Source organism: Babylonia areolata, chromosome 24 (genome assembly GCF_041734735.1).
Source record: "Babylonia areolata isolate BAREFJ2019XMU chromosome 24, ASM4173473v1, whole genome shotgun sequence".
Classification (NCBI taxonomy): domain Eukaryota; kingdom Metazoa; phylum Mollusca; class Gastropoda; order Neogastropoda; family Buccinidae; genus Babylonia; species Babylonia areolata.
In genome coordinates this window covers 54,233,607-54,259,048 of record NC_134899.1, presented here as the reverse complement: position 1 = coordinate 54,259,048, position 25,442 = coordinate 54,233,607, and the positions used below count along the sequence as shown (strand labels likewise).

The 25,442-nt window shown below is 45.3% G+C and overlaps 1 protein-coding gene across 1 annotated transcript in view; it reads right to left on the bottom strand.

Annotated features, from left to right (window-relative positions):
• Positions 1 to 25,442, bottom strand: part of LOC143298674 (uncharacterized) — a 71,220-nt gene that overhangs the window by 29,709 nt on the left and 16,069 nt on the right. Inside the window, exons 12-21 of the mRNA XM_076611557.1 lie at positions 24,082 to 24,187; positions 23,000 to 23,222; positions 21,164 to 21,333; positions 18,279 to 19,669; positions 15,859 to 17,680; positions 14,656 to 15,216; positions 8,075 to 8,239; positions 5,579 to 5,743; positions 2,668 to 2,892; positions 915 to 1,073 (exon numbers count right to left, since the gene is read on the bottom strand). Of these exons, the coding sequence (XP_076467672.1) occupies positions 915 to 1,073; positions 2,668 to 2,892; positions 5,579 to 5,743; positions 8,075 to 8,239; positions 14,656 to 15,216; positions 15,859 to 17,680; positions 18,279 to 19,669; positions 21,164 to 21,333; positions 23,000 to 23,222; positions 24,082 to 24,187 (4,987 nt within the window). The remainder of the gene's footprint in view (positions 1 to 914; positions 1,074 to 2,667; positions 2,893 to 5,578; positions 5,744 to 8,074; positions 8,240 to 14,655; positions 15,217 to 15,858; positions 17,681 to 18,278; positions 19,670 to 21,163; positions 21,334 to 22,999; positions 23,223 to 24,081; positions 24,188 to 25,442) is intronic.

Here is a 25,442-nt window from a genome sequence, read left to right as displayed (position 1 = left end):
ATTACCACACAGTCATAACAACGATACTCTGTACAACCATCTGTACACTTGAGGATTATCACACAGTAACGACGATACTCTGTACAACCATCTACACACTTGAGGATTACCACACAGTCATAACAACGATACTCTGTACAACCATCTACACACTTGATTATCACACAGTAACGACGATACTCTGTACAACCATCTACACACTTGAGGATTACCACACAGTCATAACAACGATACTCTGTACAACCATCTACACACTTGAGGATTACCACAGTTGTAGCAACACTGATACCCTATTGGAAAAAAAAAAAAAAAAAAAAAAAATCCTGTAATTCTGTCAAAAACCACATGTATAAAATCAGCCCACAGTAACTTCCACTTAATGTTTCTTAGGTGTGCCTCTTGCGCGCGCGCTGCGTGCGTGCGTGTGTGTGTGTGAGAAAGAGAGTGAGAGAGAGAGAGAGAGAGAGAGAGACAGAGATTAGTGCTAACAAACTCACTCTTTCTTTATAGACATTTTAATGCTTCATACTGGGTTTCTTCTTGTGGACTGTGAACATGTTTTTTTCCTTAGTGCAATGTTTCAGCTTTATTGTCTTATGATTGTAGACGAGGTGACCAAAAACAATATTCTGTTTTAAACTGCACACAAAAGACAAAATTCCCCCCTCCTTTTAGTGCCTCATCAACTGCAGATTTCAGTGGCAGTACTCCCAAGCTTCTCATTCTGTGTGGTGCTCCAGTGACTCTTCAGAGGTAAGGGAGGAGAAGGAGCAGCAGAAGAAGAAGAAGAAGGAGAAGCAGAAGAAGAAGTAGTAGTAGAAGCAGAAGAAGAAGCAGATGAAGAAGAACCAGAAGAAAGAGAAGCAACAGCAGCAGCTCATTCGGAGACACCCCCCCCCCCGAACAATCCGTACCTCCATTTTCATGGCGTCCTGCTGCCACCTGGTCTCCTTCTCCTCGTACACCCTCAGCCTGTCCTCCAGGGTGCTGCGCTGTGTCTCCTTCTGCTGACACTTACGTTCTATGTGCTTCAGGTGGCCAGCCATGCTCCTCGTCGTCTCTGCTGCTTTCTCCTGCACACACCCGTTCCTCAGTTTCATTTCACTTTCTTCTTCTTCATCCGTGGGCTGCAACTCCCACGTTCACTCGTATGTACACGAGTGGGCTTTTTACGTGTGCGACTGTTTTTACTCTGCTATGTAGGCAGCCATACTCCATTTACGAGGTGTGCATGCTGGGTATGTTCTTGTTTCTATAACCTATCGAACACTAACAATGGATTACAGGGTCTAACACTGTGTATTTGATCTTCTGCTTGCATATACACACAAAAGGGGTTCAGGCACAAGCAGGTCTGCACATATGATGACCTGGCAGATCAGAAAAATCTCCACCCTTTACCCACCATGCGCCATTACCTAGATTCAAACCTGGAACCCTTAGATTGAAAGTCCAACGCTTTGACCACTCAAATATTGTGCCCGTTGTTTCAGTTTCTAAAGGTGCTGTCACTGCATTCAGACGAAAACTTATACACTACACCACATCTGCTAGGCAGATGCCTGACCAGCAGCGTGACCCAATGCACTTAGTCAGGCCTCGAGACCATGCATATATATATATATCTGTGTACCTATCAGAGGGGATTTCTTCATGCCAGAGAACAATGCTTTCGTCAAATTGCCATGGGTTCTTTTTCAATGCGCCAAGTGCATGCTGCAAACGCGACATCAATTTATCATCTCCTCCGAATGACTAGACGTTCAGTTTGATTTTTCAGCCATACTTGGGAGAAAGGGCGAGACAGGGATTCAAACCCAGACCCTCACGGACACTGTGCTGGCAGTGGACCGTCTTAACCATTCTGCCACCTTCTCCCACCCAAAACAGCACAACGTTTGAAAAAAAAAGAAGTTTTTTTCATACCAAGCACAACATTGGTCACAAAAATGACTTCACTCTTTTGGAATGGTGGGACTGCTAAAGACAAAAACGTACACCTTGTGCAAACTTAGCATTCAATGAAAATATCACTTTTTGTCTCACATGGACACATTACCAAAAAACACAAACCAACACACCTGGATGGTCTTGTCCTTGGCAGGCTGCTTTCATGCTGGGCGTGGCACTGTGTGTTGTGGAAGGCCACACACACACACACACTCTCTCTCTCTCTCACACACACACCGATACAAACGCACTCCCACAATCGTCCCCTTAATGACTGACACTTTGCAGCTATAACTGGTCAGCGATCAAACTCTAAGTGCTTTACAGAGTCATTTACACAAGCTGCCTACCTGGGAAGAACTGACTGACAGCTGACCTCAGGCGCTCATCATTTGTTTCCTGTGTTCAGTCACAAACATACTAACACAATCCCCATCACCCAACCCCCTTTAAAAAAACCCCACAAACATACAGTCTCCCCTCCCCAGAAAAAAAATCTCTCTCACACACACGTACTTACAATCACTCATCAATTTCCAAGTACCCCCCCCCCCCCCCAGCTTCAGTTTCAAGCAGGTATCAAAGCAGACCTGTTTAAAAAGAAAAACAACAAAAAGCAAACAACAACAAAAAACATCACACCCCCCCCCCCTCCGTCCACAAACAAAAATAAAACACACACACAAAAACCACACACACACACACAAAACAACTCACCTGTATGGCTTTTTTGTCGACCTGCAGGGCGGAGCACTGAGCAGTGAGGGTGGCCACCTGCCCTGTCAGGTGCTTCACCTGGTCCTCTGCTGCCCTCACCTCCTCCTGCAGCCGCCCCTCCCGCGCCCCCCACTCCCCCCGCTGACGCCGGTGGTGCTCCAGCGACGACCTCAGCGACACCAGCTCCGACTTGCGCTGACTCATGATGCTCTCCAGCTCCAGAATCTGATGTAAGAGGAATCACACTTTAAAAAAAAAAACAAGAGAGGCAAGGCCTTCAAGACTCACTTGTGATACACTTAAAAAAAAATCCAAGCTTTTTATGTATTGAGTATAATTTCAAAATGTAATGTTTAAGATGAGAAAGATCAGTTTAAAGCAAATTAACTCCCCTAGCATTAATTACAGAGTAATTTCCCTTTTTTACACTCTGCACCAAAACGTTTGCAAAATAAATAAAACTTCCATGCTTAGCAAAAGAAGTTCCTGTTTGAAAAAAAAAAGATAATAATGACTGCTCTTGTTGTTGGGCCAGAATATCAGATCAAAGTGCCAAGTTTAGAGAATACAAAAAATATAAATATAACAGTAAATGCAGTTTGCATATAATTAGGCTTCATTTTTTTTTTTTTTTTTTGGTGCCCATCCCAGAGGTGCAATATTGTTTTAAACAAGATGACTGGAAAGAACTGAACTTTTCCTATTTTTATGCCTAATTTGGTGTCAACTGACAAAGTATTTGCAGAGAAAATGTCAATGTTACAGTTTACCACAGACACACACACAGACAACCGAACACCAGGTTAAAACATAAGTGGGGGGAAGGAAAAAAAAGTGGGGGGAAGGAAAAGAAGATAGAACTGAGGACATTTCCAGCACAGGGTTACCAGGAAATATGACTTGTACTGAATTAACTCCTGGCACAGAGATGTCAACCCCAGAACAGTAGACATTTCCAGCACAGGGTTACCAGGAAATATGACTTGTACTGAATTAACTCCTGGCACAGAGATGTCAACCCCAGAACAGTAGACATTTCCAGCACAGGGTTACCAGGAAATATGACTTGTACTCAATTAACTCCTGTCACAGAGATGTCAACCCCAGAACAGTAGACATTTCCAGCACAGGGTTACCAGGAAATATGACTTGTACTGAATTAACTCCTGGCACAGAGATGTCAACCCCAGAACAGAGGACATTTCCAGCACAGGGTTACCAGGAAATATGACTTGTACTGAATTAACTCCTGGCACAGAGATGTCAACCCCAGAACAGTAGACATTTTCAGCACACAACTTCCAGGAGGAAATATGACTTATCCTGAATAAGCCCCTGGCACAGAGATGAATTTGAAAGGAACGCTCGGACTCCAAGCCACATCAGGAAACATACATTTTGTCTTCAAGGCATACAAACACTCGGGCCTACCTACAACTGTACAAGACAGTGTGACTGCTACGATTAAGCTCAATAGTCCACTCAATGCTGTTTCAAAAACGCGATTAGCTGAGCATCAACACGTGAGACCAAGGTTAACAGTGACTGCCCTGGCCTTGTGATCGATAGGTATAGAGCGTTTGGGTAATGTTACAACAGAAAAAGCATGTGATCATGCTATGTAGTCGAAAATGAACTCATTGGAACAATTTTGACGTTGGCGTAACGTCGGAACAAACTGTGATTGAATGCAACAAAATACGGTGAAATCCTATCACAGGTGGCATCTCTGCTGGCATAAACCTTGGGGTGGGGTGGGAGGGGTGAGGGGTGGATGGGTGGGTGTTCATAACTGGGGTTCCCAAAAATGCGACCAAACTACTTCTTCTTCTTCTGCGTTCACTCGTATGCACACGAGTGGGCTTTTACGTGTATGACCGTTTTTACCCCGGCATGTAGGCAGCCATACTCCGTTTTCGGGGGTGTGCATGTTGGGTATGTTCTTGTTTCCATAACCCACCGAACGCTGACATGAATTACAGGATCTTTAACGTGCGTATTTGATCTTCTGCTTGCATATACACACGAAGGGGGTTCAGGCACTAGCAGGTCTGCACATATGTTGACCTGGGAGATCGTAAAAAATTCCACCCTTTACCCACCAGGCGCCGTCACCGTGATTCGAACCCGGGACCCTCAGATTGACAGTCCAACGCTTTAACCACTCGGCTATTGCACCCGTCATGCAACCAAACAAAACTCCATACAATTCCCAGAATTTTCACAGACCAGACTGAACATTTTCCATACCAAACACAAAGCTTAAACTGAATTGAAAAAAAAAAAAAAAAAAAAAAAAAAAAAAAAAAAAGAACGCTACACTGCTGACAACAGAGATAGGGAGATATCCTGGTATTATCATCACTGTTCAAATTTTGTTTCTTCAATTTTCTTTTAATGCATTAAGACACTTCGCTGAATGGTACTGGTCAAAGGTTTTTGTTTGAATTCTAAGACTTTTCCAGACCCTGAAGGTTAGGCAACACTTATCCCCCCCCACCCCCCCAGATTTTTCCAGCCCAGGAAATGGTTCTATCATTTTTCTATGACTTTTCTGAACTTCCAGGACTCAAGACTTTGAACCCTATGAAAACTTGTACAGTAGTGAAACTGCAATGTTTATAATACAGAATCCTTACGACTTCCATGGCTCTGTACGAACCTTGTCATCAGATTCCAGATCCACATGCACCCTCTATTGTACTGTAATGCATTATATTACATTGTGTCACATCAGATTTCTCTGTGAAATTTGGGCTGCTCTTCCTAGGGACAGCACATCACTGCAGTGCAATGCCACCCTTTATTTCCTGCCTGCAAGTGTACTTGTCTTCCTATCAAAGTGGATTTCCAGAGAACTTTGCCAGGGTCAACTGTTTTGTTGCCGTGGGTTCTTTTACATGCTACACACCTTGGCCTGCAGACTGCACTTGTCCTCCTCGGTGTGTCGGATGATGTTCATCTGTTTCTCCACCTCCCTCTCCAGCTGTTGCACTGCTGCATTCTTCTGGCTCTCCAGCTCCGACAGCTGTTTCTCCAGCACCTCCGTTCGCTGGACCGACTTTCTCAGCTCCTCCTGAAATGATGATGATAATAATGATAATGATAAAGACGGTGATAAATTAATTCATATGGTGCTAAATCGTATGTGGCACCCATGTGCATAACTGAAATAAAGGGAATAAAAAGGCAACATTTAAATGCATTGCGATAATTCTTGTGTAGAGACACCAAAGCGCTTTCACATCCACCTTTTGCAGCTGCGCCCATGCATAGTTAACTGAAATACAGGAGTGAAAAACAAAATTGAAATGTATCTACTATCTCTACAGTGCTGAATCTTGTGTAGAAACAGCAAACCACTTTCACACCCAACTTTGACACACACACACACACACACAACTGTGAGCCAAATGGCTGAAAGACAAAACTTACAAACACATGCAGGTTGAAGGAGCTGTTTTGGAAAGAGGTAGGTTTTGAGATCAGACTTCAAAGAGCTCAGTGGATGAAGAGTCTTATATTGTGTCTGGTGTAAGGTCCAGAGACAAGAGAAAGAGCGGAGGAGTGTTTGATTCGGTATACACAGAAACAACGAATAAGATTTTGTTTGGGGGTCAGGCACAAGTCTCAGTGATACTTATCTATTTCAGTATTTGTCATTTAATATCACTGTTGCATATACCCCAGCCGACCACTGCAGAACCATTTGAGGGCTGAAAACACCACCAGTCCCATAGAAATAATGTTCATTATACCCCAGCCGACCACTACAGAACCATTTGAGGGCTGAAAACACCACCAGTCCCATAGAAATAATGTTCATTATACCCCAGCCGACCACGACAGAACCATCTGAGGGCTGAAAACACCACCAGTCCCATAGAAATAATGTTCATTATACCCCAGCCGACCACAACAGAACCATCTGAGGGCTGAAAACACCACCAGTCCCATAGAAATAATGTTTATTATACCCCAGCCGACCACAACAGAACCATTTTCAGGCTGAAAATACCATCAGTCCCATGGTAATAATGTTGTTCTCTTACTAATGTATTCATAAGGACGACGTCATTCATCTGATGGGCTGAACTGACGCTGTGAAGAAGAAGAAAAAGAAGACAAGGAAAACGAGGAAGATGAAGAAGAGAAAGAAGCAGAAGGAGAAAAAGAAGAAAAGGAAGAGGAGGAAGAACTCGAGAAGAAGAGAAAGAAGCAGGAGAAGACGAAGAAGAAGAGGAAGAAAAGGAAGTGGAGGCAAAAGAACTCAAGAAGAGGAAGAAACGGAAGATGAAGACGAAGAAGATGAACATGAAGAAGAGAAAGAACAAGAAAGAGAAAAGGAAGAGGAAGATGAAGAAGAGAAAGAAGAATCAGAAGACGACGATGATGAAGAAGATGGATAAGAGAAAGAAGAAGAAGAAGAAAAGAAGGAAGAAAAAGAACAGACAGAAGCAGAAGTAGTCTGAAGAAGAAGGAAGGGGAAGAAGAAGAAGGCAGAAGTATTCTGAAGAAGGAGAAGGAAGAAGAGGGTGAAGACGAAGAAGAAGAAGAAGGATGAAGAAGAAGGAGAAGGATGAAGAAGAAGATGAAGGAGGAGGAGGAGAAGGATGAAGAAGAAGGAGGAAGTAGTAGTAGTCTGAAGGAGAAGAAGGTAGAAGAGGAAGAGGAAGAAGAAAAAGTAGTCTGAAGGAGAAGGAAGAAGAAAAAGTAGTCTGAAGGAGGAGAAAGAAGAAGAAGAAAAAGTAGTCTGAAGGAGAAGGGAGAAGAAGAAGACTGAAGAAGGAAGAAGAAGTAGTCTGAAGGAGAAGGAAGAAGAAGAAGACTGAAGAAGGAAGAAGAAGTAGTCTGAAGGAGAAGGAAGAAGAAGAAGAAGAAAAAGTAGTCTGAAGGAGAAGGAAGAAGAAGTAGTCTGAAGGAGAAGGAAGAAGAATAAGTAGTCTGAAGGAGAAGAAGAAGAAGTAGTCTGAAGGAGAAGGAAGGAGGAAGAAGAAGTAGTCTGAAGGAGAAGGAGGAAGAAGAAGAAGAAAAAGAAGGAGGAAGAAGTAGTAGTCTGAAGGAGAAGGAAGAAGAAGTAGAAGTAGTCTGAAGGAGAAGGAAGAAGTAGTAGTAGTCTGAAGGAGAAGAAGAAGTAGTAGTAGTCTGAAGAAGAAGGAAGGAAGAAATGAAGTAGTCTGAAGGAGAAGGAGGAAGAAGTAGCAGTCTGAAGGAGAAGGAAGAAGAAGAAGAGAAGAAGAAAAAGTAGTCTGAAGGAGAAGGAAGAAGTAGTAGTAGTAGTCTGAAGAAGAAGGAAGAAAGAAATGAAGCAGTCTGAAGAAGAAGATCAAAGAAGATCAAAGAAGAAGTCAAAGAAGATGACGACAACTGAGCGACCCATCCCCTTGCAGGCCAGTGGGCAGCGTACCTTGAAGGAGCGACTCTGGGCCTGCAGGTCCTGTACCTGCTGGAGGCTCTGCTCCCTCTCCTGGGCCAGGGCGCTCTGCAGGGCCCGCAACTCCTCCCGGCTCTCCTGCCCCCTCTCTGCCTGCAGCAGCTCCTCCAGCTCCTGGCACCGCTGGGCCAGCTGTCTCTGTGCACCACAGCAAGGTTCGAACACCTCTTTCACCACAACACTATCATCAAGTAAAAAAAAAACCCAACAAAAATGAAAATAGACATGACAAAAAAAAAAAAGAAAAAGAAAAAGATACATGGTTCACAAAAAGTAACAGATCACTTGGCAGCGTGATTAATCAAGACTGATATCATATCCTCATATAGCGCCTATCCATACCCGTGGTCAGAGACCAAACTCTAAGCGCTTTACAAACCCAGTCATTCACACAACAGGCTGTCTACCTGGGAAAAGCCGACTAAGAGCTGCCTTCAGGCGCTCATCATTTGTTTCCTGTGTCATTCAGTCAGGTTTCAGTCATGCGCATACATTTATATGTACATTAGACTTAGAGCGGTTTTTTTCTTAAGAATTTTGCCAGGGACAATCCTTTTAAAGCTGTGGGTTCTTTAACATGTGCTAAGCGCATTGCACTCGGCTCAAAGATCAGACTGATGCGTACCCTGGTGACATCAATACTCTTGTATGCATGTGAATCGTGGACCTTAACAGCTGAAATAGAAAAGAGAATACAGTCCACTGAGATGAGATGCTTTCGAAGACTCCTGGGCATCTCCTACAAAGATCATATCACGAACAAAGAAGTTCGAAACAGAATCAGGCAAGTCATTGGACCCTACGAAGACCTGTTGACCTTGGTCAAGAGACGCAAGCTCAAATGGTATGGCCATGTCATGAGATCATCAGGGCTTGCCAAGACATTCCTGCAGGGCACAGTGCAAGGAGGGAGAAGGAGAGGCAGACAGAGGAAGAGATGGGAGGACAACATCCCAGAATGGACGGGCTTGAGGTTGAGCGATACAATCAGGAGGTCAGAAAACCGAGAGGATTGGAGGATGCTGGTTGCCTGATCACCTGTGGCGCCCCAACAGTCCACAAGACTACGGGATAGACAAAAAGACAACAACAACAACAAAAAAAAGTACATGCTGCACACAGGACCTCAGTTTATCATCTCCTTTGAATGAGAATACTGAACAGTTTATAGAAGTGTTTCATAGCAGCACAATCATCAAGTATACAACAGACATATCAAACACAAGCTTCAGACTTGCCTGGACCCCAAAATGCACACCCCCAGTAGCTGAACCCCAGTTTTCACTAGTAACAATACATGGATTTTTTTGTTCAAATGAATAACACACAGTAATACAGACACAAACACTGTACAGAATATACTGCCAGCTTGCTGGATAAAAAGCATTTCAAACAAATCTTTTGAATGCTCAAATGTACTGGAGAGGAAACTGTTCATGCAGAAACTTCAGACACAATACTATCGTCATCCAAAGCAGATGTGGTGTAACAGAAACTTCAGACACAATACTATCGTCATCCAAAGCAGATGTGGTGTAACAGAAACTTCAGACACAATACTATCGTCATCCAAAGCAGATGTGGTGTAACAGAAACTTCAGACACAATACTATCGTCATCCAAAGCAGATGTGGTGTAGCAGAAACTTCAGACACAATACTATCGTCATCCAAAGCAGATGTGGTGTAGCAGAAACTTCAGACACAATACTATCGTCATCCAAAGCAGATGTGGTGTAGCAGAAACTTCAGACACAATACTATCGTCATCCAAAGCAGATGTGGTGTAGCAGAAACTTCAGACACAATACTATCGTCATCCAAAGCAGATGTGGCGTAGCAGAAACTTCAGACACAATACTATCGTCATCCAAAGCAGATGTGGTGTAACAGAAACTTCAGACACAATACTATCGTCATCCAAAGCAGATGTGGTGTAGCAGAAACTTCAGACACAATACTATCGTCATCCAAAGCAGATGTGGTGTAGCAGAAACTTCAGACACAATACTATCGTCATCCAAAGCAGATGTGGTGTAACAGAAACTTCAGACACAATACTATCGTCATCCAAAGCAGATGTGGTGTAGCAGAAACTTCAGACACAATACTATCGTCATCCAAAGCAGATGTGGTGTAGCAGAAACTTCAGACACAATACTATCGTCATCCAAAGCAGATGTGGTGTAGCGTCAATGGATCACTCTCCACTCTTTGACACCTCCTTCAAACTGAAACTGGACACATTACAGTTTCAAGGTGCTGCTAAAGTGTGCATGTCAAAGCCTGCAGACTGATCCACATGTGTACGTGACACAACATCTGTTGTAAAAAAACAAACAAACAACAACCTGACTTTTGCATAAATCCAATGCACTCATCAGGTGTAGAGAGTCTATCCTAGTTTTGTAAGAAACATTAATATAAATGTGATAGAGTTAGCTTGGCAAGGGCTGTGGTTTATTATCAGAGATTTACAGACTTAACACATCCTGTGCTCACAGCGCCAAGGTACACTTGGTGGTAAAGGGCTGTGGTTTATTATCAGAGATTTACAGACTTAACACATCCTGTACTCACAGCGCCAAGTTGTAACAAGGTACACTTGGTGGTAAAGGGCTGTGGTTTATTATTAGAGATTTACAGACTTAACACATCCTGTGCTCACAGCGCCAAGTTGTAACAAGGTACACTTGGTGGTAAAGGGCTGTGGTTTATTATTAGAGATTTACAGACTTAACACATCCTGTACTCACAGCGCCAAGTTGTAACAAGGTACACTTGGTGGTAAAGGGCTGTGGTTTATTATTAGAGATTTACAGACTTAACACATCCTGTACTCACAGCGCCAAGTTGTAACAAGGTACACTTGGTGGTAAAGGGCTGTGGTTTATTATTAGAGATTTACAGACTTAACACATCCTGTGCTCACAGCGCCAAGTTGTAACAAGGTACACTTGGTGGTAAAAGGCTGTGGTTTATCATCAGAGATTTACAGACTTAACACATCCTGTGCTCACAGCGCTAAGTTGTAACAAGGTACGCTTGGTGGTAAAGGGCTGTGGTTTAGGGATGGATTTTGAAGGAAATAACTGAAACCTTAAAGGGAATAATTTGGATCTATTTTAAAATGGATCTTTATCCTGTCGTAGGATATTTTTGAAGGATCAAAATCCTGTCGGCAATGCCACTTTTTGTAGCCGTGTACTGAACTGAGTGGTTATTCAAGGGGACGGTACAAAAGAACTAACTAATGATGATTTACTGAATTAAAGGATAGACAAGAATTCATGTGCACAGGCCAAGAACATATAGAGGCCAGTGACAAATGGGTTTTTCTATTGTTTTATTATTTACAATAGTTATGAGAACATAAGAAAAGAAGACATAAACTAAAGGAGAAAACAGTGCCTGGAATGACACAAACAAATGTCATTAGCACATGTCGGCACAAGTGGACAGTAAGGCACATGTATACATATTACATGGAAAGACTATCACTCGGTTTGGGATAAGTGTGAAGACCAAACACTGACATCAAATGGTATTTCTAATACATTTGAACAGTGCAGTTAAAGTGATTGAAGCTATGCTGATTTAGTGAAAGTACACTGACAGTATAGATAAGGTAAAGCTTATACTGTGTCAAAGTGACTCAAATGAATCAGTTTATCATGTAGCACTATACTGGAGTAAGCTGTATATGAGGGCATGATAACTAAATTATAATTAACAGGACTGTGATACATATCAGATGGTTTTAACCAATAGCTGATATTAATCCAACACTATCTTGTAATCACCACAACAGAATACTACACACATCTTAGAGTAATGAGAATCAGTGGCTTTGATATTATACTGGCAAACTGATAGACCAGTTTCAGTTTCAGTAGCTCAAGGAGGCGTCACTGCGTTCAGACAAATCCATAGACGCTACACCACATCTGCCAAGCAGATGCCTGACCAGCAGCGTAACCCAACGCGCTTAGTCAGGCCTTGAGAAAAAAAAAAGAAAAAAAGAAAAAAAAAGGTGAATAAATAATAGATAAGCTTACATAAATAAATAAATAATAATTATGATATTAAAAAAAAAAAGAAAAAGAAAAAAGAAAAAAAAGAAAAAAAAAAGGGTAGTAGTAATGATAATAATAATAAAACAAGAGAGGCAAGGCCTTCAAGACTCACTTGTGATACACTTTAAAAAAAATCCAAGCTTTTTATGTATTGAGTATAATTTCAAAATGTAATGTTTAAGATGAGAAAGATCAGTTTAAAGCAAATTAACTCCCCTAGCATTAATTACAAATTTCCCTTTTTTACTATCTGCACCAAAACGTTTGCAAAATAAATAAAACTTCCATGCTTAGCAAAAGAAGTTCCTGTTTGAACAGAAAATGATAATAATGACTGCTCTTGTTGTTGGGTCAGAATATCAGATCAAAGTGCCAAGTTTAGAGAATACAAAAAATATAAATATAACAGTAAATGCAGTTTGCATATAATTAGGCTTCATTTTTTATTTTTTTGTGCCCATCCCAGAGGTGCAATATTGTTTTAAACAAGATGACTGGAAAGAACTGAATTTTTCCTATTTTTATGCCTAATTTGGTGTCAACTGACAAAGTATTTGCAGAGAAAATGTCAATGTTAAAGTTTACCACGGACACACACACACACAGACAACCGAACACCGGGTTAAAACATAGACTCACTTTGTTTACACAAGTGAGTCAAATAATAATAAATAAATAAATAAATAAGACAACAATGATGATAAATAAGCAAATAAATGTAAAACATGAAGAAACACATTCACACATACACCCACACATGCATAACAGATATGCACCAAACATGCAGTTTCACATATATGAAAGCACAGTCAAATACATATAAACGTACATGAGCTCCAACACACACACACACACACCACACACATTACCCTGCACCTCCTTTACCCCCCTCCTCCACACACTCATTTCTAGTCTATGTATCGCAGCTTCCATGGCACACACACACACACACACATAGACCAGATAGTGAAGAACCATCATGGCTTAACCATTAAGTGGTGAATGAACTTACACAAGTAATCCCTTTCATTGAAGCCAAATAAAAACATAGCTAAGCTTGTGCTCAACATTTAAATCTCCCCCGCTGAAGCGGGATAAGGAACCTGACCTTCATCAGTGACAGCAAATGAGAAAGAATGCGTCACATGCACTCACTAGAATATTCTTGAACAAACTATCAGTGTCCAGAGACGTCACCGACTGTGACGTTAAGAAGAATCAAATGGAATACTGCTCCAAGCATATGACGACATTTTCTAGATCAATCACTGCCGAGCTGTGACTACATGTCAACGCAGAACTGAACAAAGCAATATCAACATACTCATATGAACACAAGTACTGTGTCAAAGAATACAATTTGCAAATCATCAGCACATTCTAAATGGGGTACTTACGGTGATACATAGCGAGATGTCAGCCTCTGTGACGACACACACACTGCTTGCGAAACAGCAAGAGGGAAAGAGAGCAGGCTCTGACCACAGGCTGGCTCAGGTGAAAATGACCAGAGTGGCTGCTCAGTCTCTTTATGCAAGTTAAGTGGACTACAAAGGCAGTCACATGTGCTGTGAAATCTAAGAAAAACTGTGTTTCTTACAAGGTGTTCAGTGATAGATTTCTAAATAATTCCTGAACCGATTTACGTCGGATAAGTTGCAAAAGAAAGAGCTCAACACCTACTTTCTAATGAGTATAAAATGAAGTGTTGATTATTCACGATGAATTTATAATCTTAATTTAAGTCACCTGAACAGGGTCAATTTTAACGAGCTCATTGCTGAAAATTACAAACTGCGTTAAATCAGTTTAATGTAGGCAAACATAAAAGGAATAGATTTAAAGATGGAATTGCGACGATTCTGCCAGTATATAATACTGTAGTTTACTGATCCGACAAAATGATATTAACCAAATACAGTGGAGCAGAAACACAGATTTCAGCTCAGCCAATAGTGTACCGCGACGCTGGTCGAGGAGTAGGTTGTCTGGCGAGAAGGACAAAATGACGTAAGCGGCTTAGCGTCAGTTGATATCTTTAGACTGACGAACGATAAACTGAAATCAAGCACGCTTCTAACCGATTCAAGTGTGTGTGTAAGCACAACACATATAATATTGCAGTGAACGATACAGAGACTTGATTTAATAGATGAATAGGGAATAAGTTTAGAATGGACTTTGTGTTCAAACCAGGAATGGCGTCACACATTCTGCGCGAGCCGTTGAAGGCCGGCGGGTTAGTTGCGAAAATGTTGTCTGCTATTCAGTTTGTGCGTGAAGCAGTATCTGAAGCCTAAATGCGCTATCTGAAACAGTATCTGAAGCTAAGCGCTTGGCTACATAAAAATGACATATCAATAGGACAAAACAAAGAACTAATTACATACAACAGAATAAATCATAATTACTGAAAACAGACAATAATTAACCGACCACTTCCATGTGAAAAACAGACACATGAAATGTTCAGACTGACCTCCAGGCGCTGAATCTTGACCTGGTCATGTTCCCTCTGCACACTGATGGCACGGTTGGACTTCATCTCTTTCTGCAGACACTGCTGCAGGTTGGACAGCTGTTTTTCCATCTCTGCCTCATGGCTGCTCAGCTTCTGTTGGAACACCGCCTCTTTCTCTGCAAGCTCCACCTCCTTGAGACCAACCTTATGCCGGAACTCCGCCTCTTTCTCAGCCAGCACCTGGGCAAGCTCCGCCTCCTTGACACTGGCCACTCTCTCTTCCATCTCCTGGAGTGAGTGCTGGAAGTGTGCTTCCTGGTTGGCCAGGGCGCGAGAGGACTGAGCCTTGGTAGAGGTCAGGGCGTCCTGCAGAGTGTGGACCTGGTCCTCCAGCTGGGCCCTCTGCCCCATGTGCTCCCCCTCCTGATCCTCCAGGGCAGAGGTCATCCGAAGGTCGTACTCTGCACGCTGCTCCGCCAGCTCATTCTCGTAGGTCAGGCGTTGCTGCTTCATGTCCTCTTCCATGTCGTCCTGCAGAGACTTGAGTTGTTCCTTCCAGTACTCTTCCGTCTCCTCCACCTGTACAAAACACTTCATCACCTCAGCAAGAGAAATTAATGTGGTGAACGCTACACAATAATGTATGACAATCACCGTAAGTCAATATGTATACTGTGTGAAAAGCACTCCCCAGTGCCAAATATCTCAGAAACGATGCTCTCAGTCATAAGCTTCAGTTCATGTCAAAACACAATGGATTTGTTCACTTCAAACTCGGTCAAGGAACAAATGGTCAATCATTGTTCTATTGACAGGAAACTGGCTGCAGCTGTCAAGCTTTGTTATTATGTGAAATACGGTCCTTTCAACATGACCCCTGGATGCTGACTAAAGTTTCCCCTGGCAGTGCACTGTCTGGTCGACTAGCGTTACCTATGGCAGTGAAAGAGTTAAAATACTGAAACGCTAAGTTGATGTAAACCTCACATACATAATGATACAACACAATCACACACATGCAATGATCAGTCTCCCAGTCATTCAATAAGAATATATAAAAGACATGAAATGCTTAAAACTAAGTCAATGTAAACCTCTCATACAATAATCACAATTATACACATGCAATAAGTACAGCAAGAAAACAGGCATAAATATCATGTTATAATTAAAACAAAGACATACAATAACTATGATACATGATTAAAACAAGCTATTCACCTGGATGGCTGCTTTCCGCTTCTGGGCCTCCACACAGTCCTTCAGATCTTGGATTTTCCGGTCACTTTCCTCTTGTATCTTTCTGACAGTGTCTGCGTGCTCTTTACTGGTGAGTTGTTGGACATGACGGGATTCTTCAGAAAGTCTGGCCACAGTGGTCTGTAACTGGGTCGTGTGGTTTTCTGCCTCTTGAAGCCTCACCGTCAGCTCCTGTTCCTTCTGTTCCGATGCCCTGGTTTCTTGCAGCAGAGTGTCAACGGACTTTGCCAGCTGAAGAATGCTGGACGCTGAAGAGGAGCCAAGCTGTGTCAGTGCCGTCACAAGCTGCTCACTGGACACCCCAGTGGCTGACCGTGTGTCTATTGCACCAATCAGTTTATTCACAGCTTCAGTGCATGCTTCATCCTCCTTGGCATCACTCTGAAGGGCGTTAATTTCAGACGCATGGTTTTCTCTTTCAGTCTGGATCTGTGTCTCCAAGGCCTTCAGTGTGGCTTCTGCCTGACTCACAGCCTGCTCTTTGGCCTGCAGCTTCTGCAGGAGTTCAGCCAGCTGCTGTTCAACAGCTCCAGTGGAGGACTGCAGCTCCTCTTCTGTCTGCGCACTCCTCTGTCGCAGTGTTTCCTGCTCCTGTGCATGCTGCAGCCTCAGCTCTTCCAGCAGCTCTTCTTTCTTGCTGACCACTGATTCAAGGTGTCCCACTTTCTGGACCACTGCCGACCACTCCTGTCTCAGCGTGCTGAGGTTCTGCTGGAGCTCCTCTTCCTTCAGGGCCGCTGAACTCTGGAAGGCCTCAAGGTCTGCCCTGTGCTGACTCTCAGCCTCTGACAGAGCGCATTCTTTCTCTTCAATGATGGACTGCAGTTCTGTCACTTGCCGTTCCAGCTGGGTGGCATGCTGCCTGTGCGTGGTGACGGCTTGGGTCAGGTCCGCTTCCTTGCTGGCGGCCGTGTTCTGGAAGGACTGCAGGCTGTCCAGGAGGACCTTCTCCTTGTCCACGTGGTCTCCCTGCACGCCCTTCAGCCTGTCCTCCATGGAGCGGAGCTGTGTCTCCAGCTGTTCACTGCTCTGTCTCTCCTCTCTCACCTCCTCCGCCTTCCTACCCACCTCTCGCTCCAGCTCTTTGACCTTCACCTCATGATCGTGTTGGAGGGACTCTAGTTTTCCCTTCTCGCTCTCCACTTCTTCGCACAGCTGTTGGATGCGGTGATCTTTTTGCCGAGCGTCAGCTTCAAGCTCACTGACCTTGACCTTCAGCTGGTCCTCCATGTCCTGGTGTGCTGCTTTCAGAGAACCTGTCTCCAGGTCATGCTTCTCTCTCAGCTCTGTGAGCTGTGTGGCGGTGGCTTCCTGCAGGCCGGCCAGCCTGGCTTGTGTCTGGCGGTGATCGGCTTCCAGCTGCTCTGTCAGAGTCCTGGCCTGCTGCAGCTCCTCCCTCACCTTGGTCAGCTGGGCCTGGCTGAGGGAAGCCTGCTCCTCCACACTCTGCTGCAGAGACTGCAGCTCCTCCACTTGCTTCTCCACTTCTTGCTTCGACTGGAGAGCGCTTTGTAACCCTTCGTCTCTGGCTGTCAGGTCAACCCTCAGCCGTGCGATGTGCGACTCCTTGTCCTGGAGCTGGGCGGTGAGGGTCAGCACCTGCTTCTCCGTGTCCTGTGTGGCGGCCTTCAGCCTGTCATCCAGCTGTGTCTGCAGGAAGGACCTCACTCGGTCTACCTCCTCCTGGGCCTGTTGGTGCTGACGCTGACAGAGGGTCAGCTCTGACGTCAGGCTGTGCGCCTTTTCTCTCTGCTCTCTGACGCCGCGCTCTGCTTCCTCACACCTGTCACACCACACACACTGCTGTCAGCCATGTCATCCACACAAAACTGCACTTGTCAAGAACTGTGATTCCCTGTTACAAATTGTTTGCCTTACCAATAGAATTTTGGGACTTGCCAGTCTGGCAATGTCAAGACTCAAGTGTCCGATCAAGCTTGGTAAAATCTTTCTGACACAAGTCTCCTCTTTAGAATATTCAGGATAAACGTGAAAACAGAAACAGTGTGTATATTTGAATGCACACACACATCATATAGTCATTTAAAATTTTCAATTTTTTAAATTATCATAAATAATTATATAAGATGGATTGAAATTAAAAGCAAACAAATAACTGAAAGAAAGAACAAAACAAAGAATGTGTGAAAGAAGCTCCACAATTATTTAGAGAAAGAAAGAAACATCATAAATACATCCATACAATTTTTCCAGAACAAACTGGCATAGATACCATTTTTCTTTAAGAGACAAGAAACACTTCTAGAATGCCTGCATTGTAATATTAACAGCATTTCAAGGTGCCAGAATTGTTCTATGCCTGCATTGTAATATCAACAGCATTTCAATGTGCCAGAATTGTTCCAGATCAAACCCCTCACCTGTCAGTCAACCGAGTGACTTCAGAAGACTTCTCAGCCAACGCCTGTTGCAGACTCTGGCACTGACTTTCCCTGGCGTCTGCAGCAAGCCGTGCCTCTTTGAGCGCTGACTCTCTTTCCTCCAGTCTCTGGCTTGTTTCCTCCAGGGCAGACAGCTTGCTGTTCAGGCTGTTTCGAAGCTCTGAGCATTCCGTCTCTTTCCTTTCCAGCACTTTTTTCAGCAGTTCACAGTTGGCAGTTTTCTCATCTAACTGGGCGCTCAGCGTTTTGCGGTCACTTTCTTTCTGTTCCATGTCGCTTCTCAGGCTGTCACAGTCAGAGTCTCTTTCGCTGATCCGTTGTTGCAGACCCGCATTCAAGGCCACGAACTTCTCAAGATTCTCCCGAACACTTTCACACTCAGCAACAGCTCGTGATGTCTCACATGTAAGCCGGTCAATTTCCGAGTCTTTGCTCTCCAGTTGAGAAACAAGCTGATCGCAGCGCTCACTTCTCCCCCTTAGCTCTTCCTGCAGGAGGCCAAGCTTTTCCTCCCTGTCACGCAGGTTGGAGGTCAAGAGGTCGCACTGCGACTGGAGGTCAAGGACAGAGGTCTGAAGTGTGTCGCACTGCTGGCTGGTCTGCTGCAGGCTGTGTGTCAGGCTCTGGCACTGCTTCTGTTCCACAGTCAGCTGACCATGAAGGTCATCGTGCTGGGTCTGAAGGTCATCATGCTGGGTCTGAAGGTCATCATGTTGCGTCTGAAGGTAACTGAATTTGGTCTGAAGGTCGTCATGCTGCGTCTGAAGGTCATCACGTTGGGTATGAAGGTTGTCGTGCTGGGTCTGAAGGTCATCTCGCTGTGTCTGAAGGTCGTCACGCTGGGTCTGAAGGTCATCGCGTTGGGTCAGCAGGTCATCGCGTTGCATCTGAAGGCTGTCACATTGCGTCTGAAGGTCATCACGTTGGGTCAGTAGGTCATCGCGCTGGGTCAGCAGGTCATCACATTGCATCTGAAGGCCATCACGTTGGGTCTGAAAGTTGTCGCGTTGGGTCAGTAGGTCATCACGCTGGGTCTGAAGGTCGTCACGCTGGGTCAGCAGGTCATCGCATTGGGTCTGAAAGTTGTCGCGTTGGGTCAGCAGGTCATCACGCTGGGTCTGAAGGTCGTCACGCTGGGTCAGCAGGTCATCGCACTGGGTCTGAAAGTTGTCGCGTTGGGTCAGCAGGTCATGGTGCTGAGTTCGCAGGTCATCCAGGGTGGCGTGGAGGGTGTCGCGTTCCGTGTGTGCCTGCTGCAGGTCCCTGTGCAGCTGCTGACACTGGGCGTCTGTGTCCTTCAGCTGGCTGTGGGCGTCCTGCACTTTTGTGTCCAGCTCCTCCGCCCTCTGTCTGAGGGACCCGCACTCCTCCTGTCACACACAGCCACCACTCTTCCTGACTGACACGGGCCATTTAGAAACACACACATATATATATATATCTATTTTTTGGTTGAATTATTATCATGTTAACCATTAGATTTTTTCTATAATTCATCTTTTTTTTATTTTTCTTTTTTCTTTTACCTTTCTAAGTTACTTTTTTTTTGTTTGTTTTAAATTGATTTGTTTTGGGTTTTTTCGGGGGTCTTTTTTTAGCAGGGGCAGGGGGAACTAGTGACAGATCTTTTCATTTAGCAACCTCACTCCCATGACTTACTGACCGAAATGGAAAAAAAGAAAGAAAAAAAAGAAAAAACGAAAAAAGAAAAAAAGAACAAATAAAAACCCCATTCAAAACATGCTCTCCAGAAATACTGAGACAAGGGACATGCTAAGATAACAGTGGCATTGCAACAGACGATTCCGACTGTGGCTGTGTAGGGGGGACGAGGAAAGAGTGGCATGGGAGTAATGACACTGAAATGGAATAGATGACAGGGCAGCAAAAAGAAAAAGAAAAAAGAAAAAAGATAACGGTGGTGGGGGGTGGAGGGTAAGTTGATCATTCCATCGACGGGCGCAATAGCCGAGTGGTTAAAGCGTTGGACTTTCAATCTGAGGGTCCCGGGTTCGAATCTCAGTAACGGCGCCTGGTGGGTAAAGGGTGGAGATTTTTACGATCTTCCAGGTCAACATATGTGCAGACCTGCTAGTGCCTGAACCCCCTTCGTGTGTATACGCAAGCAGAAGATCAAATACGCACGTTAAAGATCCTGTAATCCATGTCAGCGTTCGGTGGGTTATGGAAACAAGAACATACCCAGCATGCACACTCCCGAAAACGGAGTATGGCTGCCTACATGGCGGAGTAAAAACGGTCATACACGTAAAAGCCCACTCGTGTACATACGAGTGAACGTGGGAGTTGCAGCCCACGAACGCAGAAGAAGAAGAAGAAGATCATTCCATAAAGTTTGAGGAGAGGTGCGAGCGTATTTACTCTACCCTGAGGACGACATTGTGCATGTTTAGTCACACAGTCAGTCCACACATTCTCTGACACAAAAAGGAAAGGCATGACACATACATTTCGCTCCAAAAAGTGCTCTCTTTCTCTCAGGAGAACCCAACTTCCTTTCTGCCTTTTTAGTTCTTGGTTGCCTGCCCTGTCTCCTGTGCTGTTTCAGTGGCACCGCTCACATGCTGTTTGTCCCAAAATGACTGATAATGATATGAATACTTATACAGAATCTATCCAGCATTTTACAAAGAGGAGGTGAAAGAAGATTGGAAGAAAAAGGGAAACAAGAAGAGGAAGAAAAAGGAGAAAAAGAGGAAGAGGAAGGAGAAGAGGAGGAAGAAGAGGAAGAGGAAGAAGAAGAAGAGGAAGAAAAGGAAGAGGAAGAATACAAACGAGAAAGCCCAAAACAAGTCAAAGAAGAGGAAGACAACAAGAACGCCCACACACAACCCCACGCTCACCTCCAGTTGTTTGAGGGAAGCTCGGCTGACCTCCAGGTCATGCTGGGTGGCAAGGTGAAGGTCGGGGGACAGCCAGGTGCTCCGGATCTGCTCCAGCTCTGCCCGGAGTTCCTCCACCAGCTTGTCTGTGACCACGCCCATCGACTCCCCACTGGACCCGCTCACGTCACCTGAAACACCCGCTGCTGTCACAGGGCCCATAGGCGTCAGTGCTGTGTGTGGGTTTTCCTTCACACGTCTCTGTCTATCCCCTTGACTGCTGTCACAGGGCCCACAGGCGTCAGTGCTGTGTGTGTGTTTTCCTTCACACGTCTCTGTCTATCCCCTTGACTGCTGTCACAGGGCCCACAGGCGTCAGTGCTGTGTGTGGGTTTTCCTTCACACGTCTCTGTCTATCCCCTTGACTGCTGTCACAGGGCCCATAGGCGTCAGTGCTGTGTGTGGGTTTTCCTTCACACGTCCCTTTCTATCCCCTTGACTGCTGTCACAGGGCCCACAGGCGTCAGTGCTGTGTGTGGGTTTTCCTTCACACGTCTCTGTCTATCCCCTTGACTGCTGTCACAGGGCCCACAGGCGTCAGTGCTGTGTGTGGGTTTTCCTTCACACGTCCCTTTCTATCCCCTTGACTGCTGTCACAGGGCCCACAGGTGTCAGTGCTGTGTGTGGGTTTTCCTTCACACGTCTCTGTCTATCCCCTTGACTGCTGTCACAGGGCCCACAGGCGTCAGTGCTGTGTGTGGGTTTTCCTTCACACGTCTCTGTCTATCCCCTTGACTGCTGTCACAGGGCCCACAGGCGTCAGTGCTGTGTGTGGGTTTTCCTTCACACGTCCCTTTCTATCCCCTTGACTGCTGTCATGGAGCCTCACTCCCTCACAACCACACCCACGCCCCCTCACACTCATGATCCCCAGTCTTCCCTCACACCCACCCACCCACATACGCATGTCCCCACTCACCCCAAAACACTCATGCTCCCCCTTCTTCCCTCACACACACACCCACATACCCATGTCCCCACTCACCCCCACACACCCATGCTTCCCTCACACCCACACACACCCATGTCCCCACTCACCCCCACACACCCATGCTTCCCTCACACCCACATACCCATGTCCCCACTCACCCACACACACCCATGCTTCCCTCACACCCACACACACCCACATACCCATGTCCCCACTCACCCCCACACACCCATGCTTCCCTCACACCCACATACCCATGTTCCCACTCACCCACACACACCCATGCTTCCCTCACACCCACACACATACCCATGTCCCCACTCACCCACACACACCCATGCTTCCCTCACACCCACACACACCCACATACCCATGTCCCCACTCACCCCCACACACCCATGCTTCCCTCACACCCACACACACCCACATACCCATGTCCCCACTCACCCACACACACCCATGCTTCCCTCACACCCACACACACCCATGTCCCCACTCACCCACACACACCCATGCTTCCCTCACACCCACACACACCCACATACCCATGTCCCCACTCACCCCCACACACCCATGCTTCCCTCACACCCACACACACCCACATACCCATGTCCCCACTCACCCACACACACCCATGCTTCCCTCACACCCACACACATACCCATGTCCCCACTCACCCCCACACACCCATGCTTCCCTCACACCCACACACACCCACATACCCATGTCCCCACTCACCCCCACACACCCATGCTTCCCTCACACACCCACGTTCCCACTCACCCACACACACTCATGACCCCCCACGCCCCCTCCTTCCCTCACACACACATGCCCATCCCTCCCTCCCCGCCCCCCCAACTTACTGACAGAGGAGCTGCGGTCCAACAGCTGCTGCCTCTGCTGAAGGTTGACACGCCTCAGGACGTCCATGTCCAGCTCCAGGGCCCTCCTCTCCTCCTGACCCTTGTCCCACGCCTCACGCAGCGACCCCACCTCCCCCTCCAGCTCGCCCACACGCCTCCGCAGCGTCTCGCTCTTCCGCTGCTCCTTGCCCACCTCCAGCTGGGAGGCCTCCAGGCGCCCCACCTGTCAGGGGCATCCAGGGACAGGGGAGTTCAACGCTTTCCCTGCTGAGCGTCTGCGTCAAGGACACTCCACCCACTGCCAAGTGTTCTAGGCTCGCTCTCACACGATTCGGTTTGTTGTCACAACAACACAGTAGACTTCATCACACCAAACACAGTCGGGGGGGGGGGGGGGGGGGGGGCCGAAGGTTAGTCCTTTTCCTATGGCACAGGAAAATTGACTGTAGATGTCAAGGTTTGTTACGATGTAAAAAATAACAACCTGTTTAATGAAAACCCTTCATGTTGAATAAAGTCGCCTGTGGCAGTGAACTGTTTGGCCAGCTAAAGTCGCCTATGGTGGTGAAAAAGTTAACTACCAGTTAGTTTAAACAACCTGTCAGCTTGCGTCCTTAATGTCAAGTTTTTCCCCAAGGCGTCGGTCTTGTATTTTTACATGAGTGGTCCATTGGTTGATTAAAGACCAAAAAAAAAAAAAAGGTGTAACACAGAGTTCTGATAAATGATACCATGTTGAACCAAGACTTGTGGTCTTCCTTCGAAAAGAAATATGGACAGGAAAATACAACAAAAAATAAAACAAAAAAATCCCCCCCAAAAAAACAGAACAAACAAAAAACTCAACCAGACAGAGACACTAGTCAAAAAAGAATTTCAAACAGTGGTAAACAAATCACACAACAAGAATTTCATAGAACACATTACAAGAAAAGAACCCACAGCTTTATATACATTCACTGCGAACGCCAATGCTGTACACTGTAAACACACACACACATGCAGTGTTTCTCCTGACTTTCAAAACACAGGCTCACACAGCAGGCAGACAACAGATGTCCAGGTAGACAGACAGTCCTCACCTTGTCACGCAGAGTGCTGAGATCTTCGTACAGGCTGTTGTTCTCCTCTCTCAGAGACTGGCACAGCTGCTTCAAGGTCTCTGCGGTCTGGGCTGCACTGCGCAGACTGACACACACACACACACACGCACATGCACACACAGAGCAAAGTTACGTGGGCACTGACACACAGAGCAAAGTTATGATGGCACTGACACACAAAGTTATGTGGGCACTGACACACAGAGCAAAATTATGTGGGCACTGACACACAGAGCAAAATTATGTGGACACTGACACACACAGCAAAATAATGTGGGCACTGACACACACAGCAAAATTATGTGGGCACTGACACACAGAGCAAAATTATGTGGGCACTGACACACACACAGCAAAATTGTGTAGGCACTGACACACAGCAAAATTATGTGGGCACTGACACACACAGAAAATTATGTGGGCACTGACACACACAGAGCAAAATTATGTGGGCACTGACACACAGAGCAAAATTATGTGGGCACTGACACACACAGCAAAATAATGTGGGCACTGACACACACACAGCAAAATTGTGTAGGCACTGACACACACAGAGCAAAATTATGTGGGCACTGACACACACAGCAAAATTGTGTAGGCACTGACACACACAGAGCAAAATTATGTGGGCACTGACACACACAGAGCAAAATTATGTAGGCACTGACACACACAGAGCAAAATTATGTGGGCACTGACACACACAGAGCAAAATTATGTAGGCACTGACACACACAGAGCAAAATAATGTGGGCACTGACACACACAGCAAAATAATGTGGGCACTGACACACATAGCAAAATAATGTGGGCACTGACACACAGAGCAAAATTATGTGGGCACTGACACACACAGAGCAAAATTATGTAGGCACTGACACACACAGAGCAAATTTGTGTAGGCACTGACACACACAGAGCAAAATTATGTGGGCACTGACACACAGAGCAAAATTATGTGGGCACTGACACACAGAGTAAAATTATGTGGACACTGACACACAGAGCAAAATTATGTGGGCACTGACACACAGAGCAAAATTATGTGGGCACCGACACACACAGAGCAAAATTATGTGGGCACTGACACACATAGCAAAATTATGTGGACACTGACACACACAGAGCAAAGCTATGTTGGCACTGACACACACAGCGCAAAGAGTATTAACTGCCAGGCTAACTGATTCATTCATCTATATGTAATTGTACTGTATTGTATCCTAGGCCAGTCTTTATCAACTCTCTTGATGAATGAAATAAATGATCTATCACTTTGGGATAATGGTTAACCCTAACCCTTCTCTTCAACATTACAGTGCTCTTTATCCAGTTGC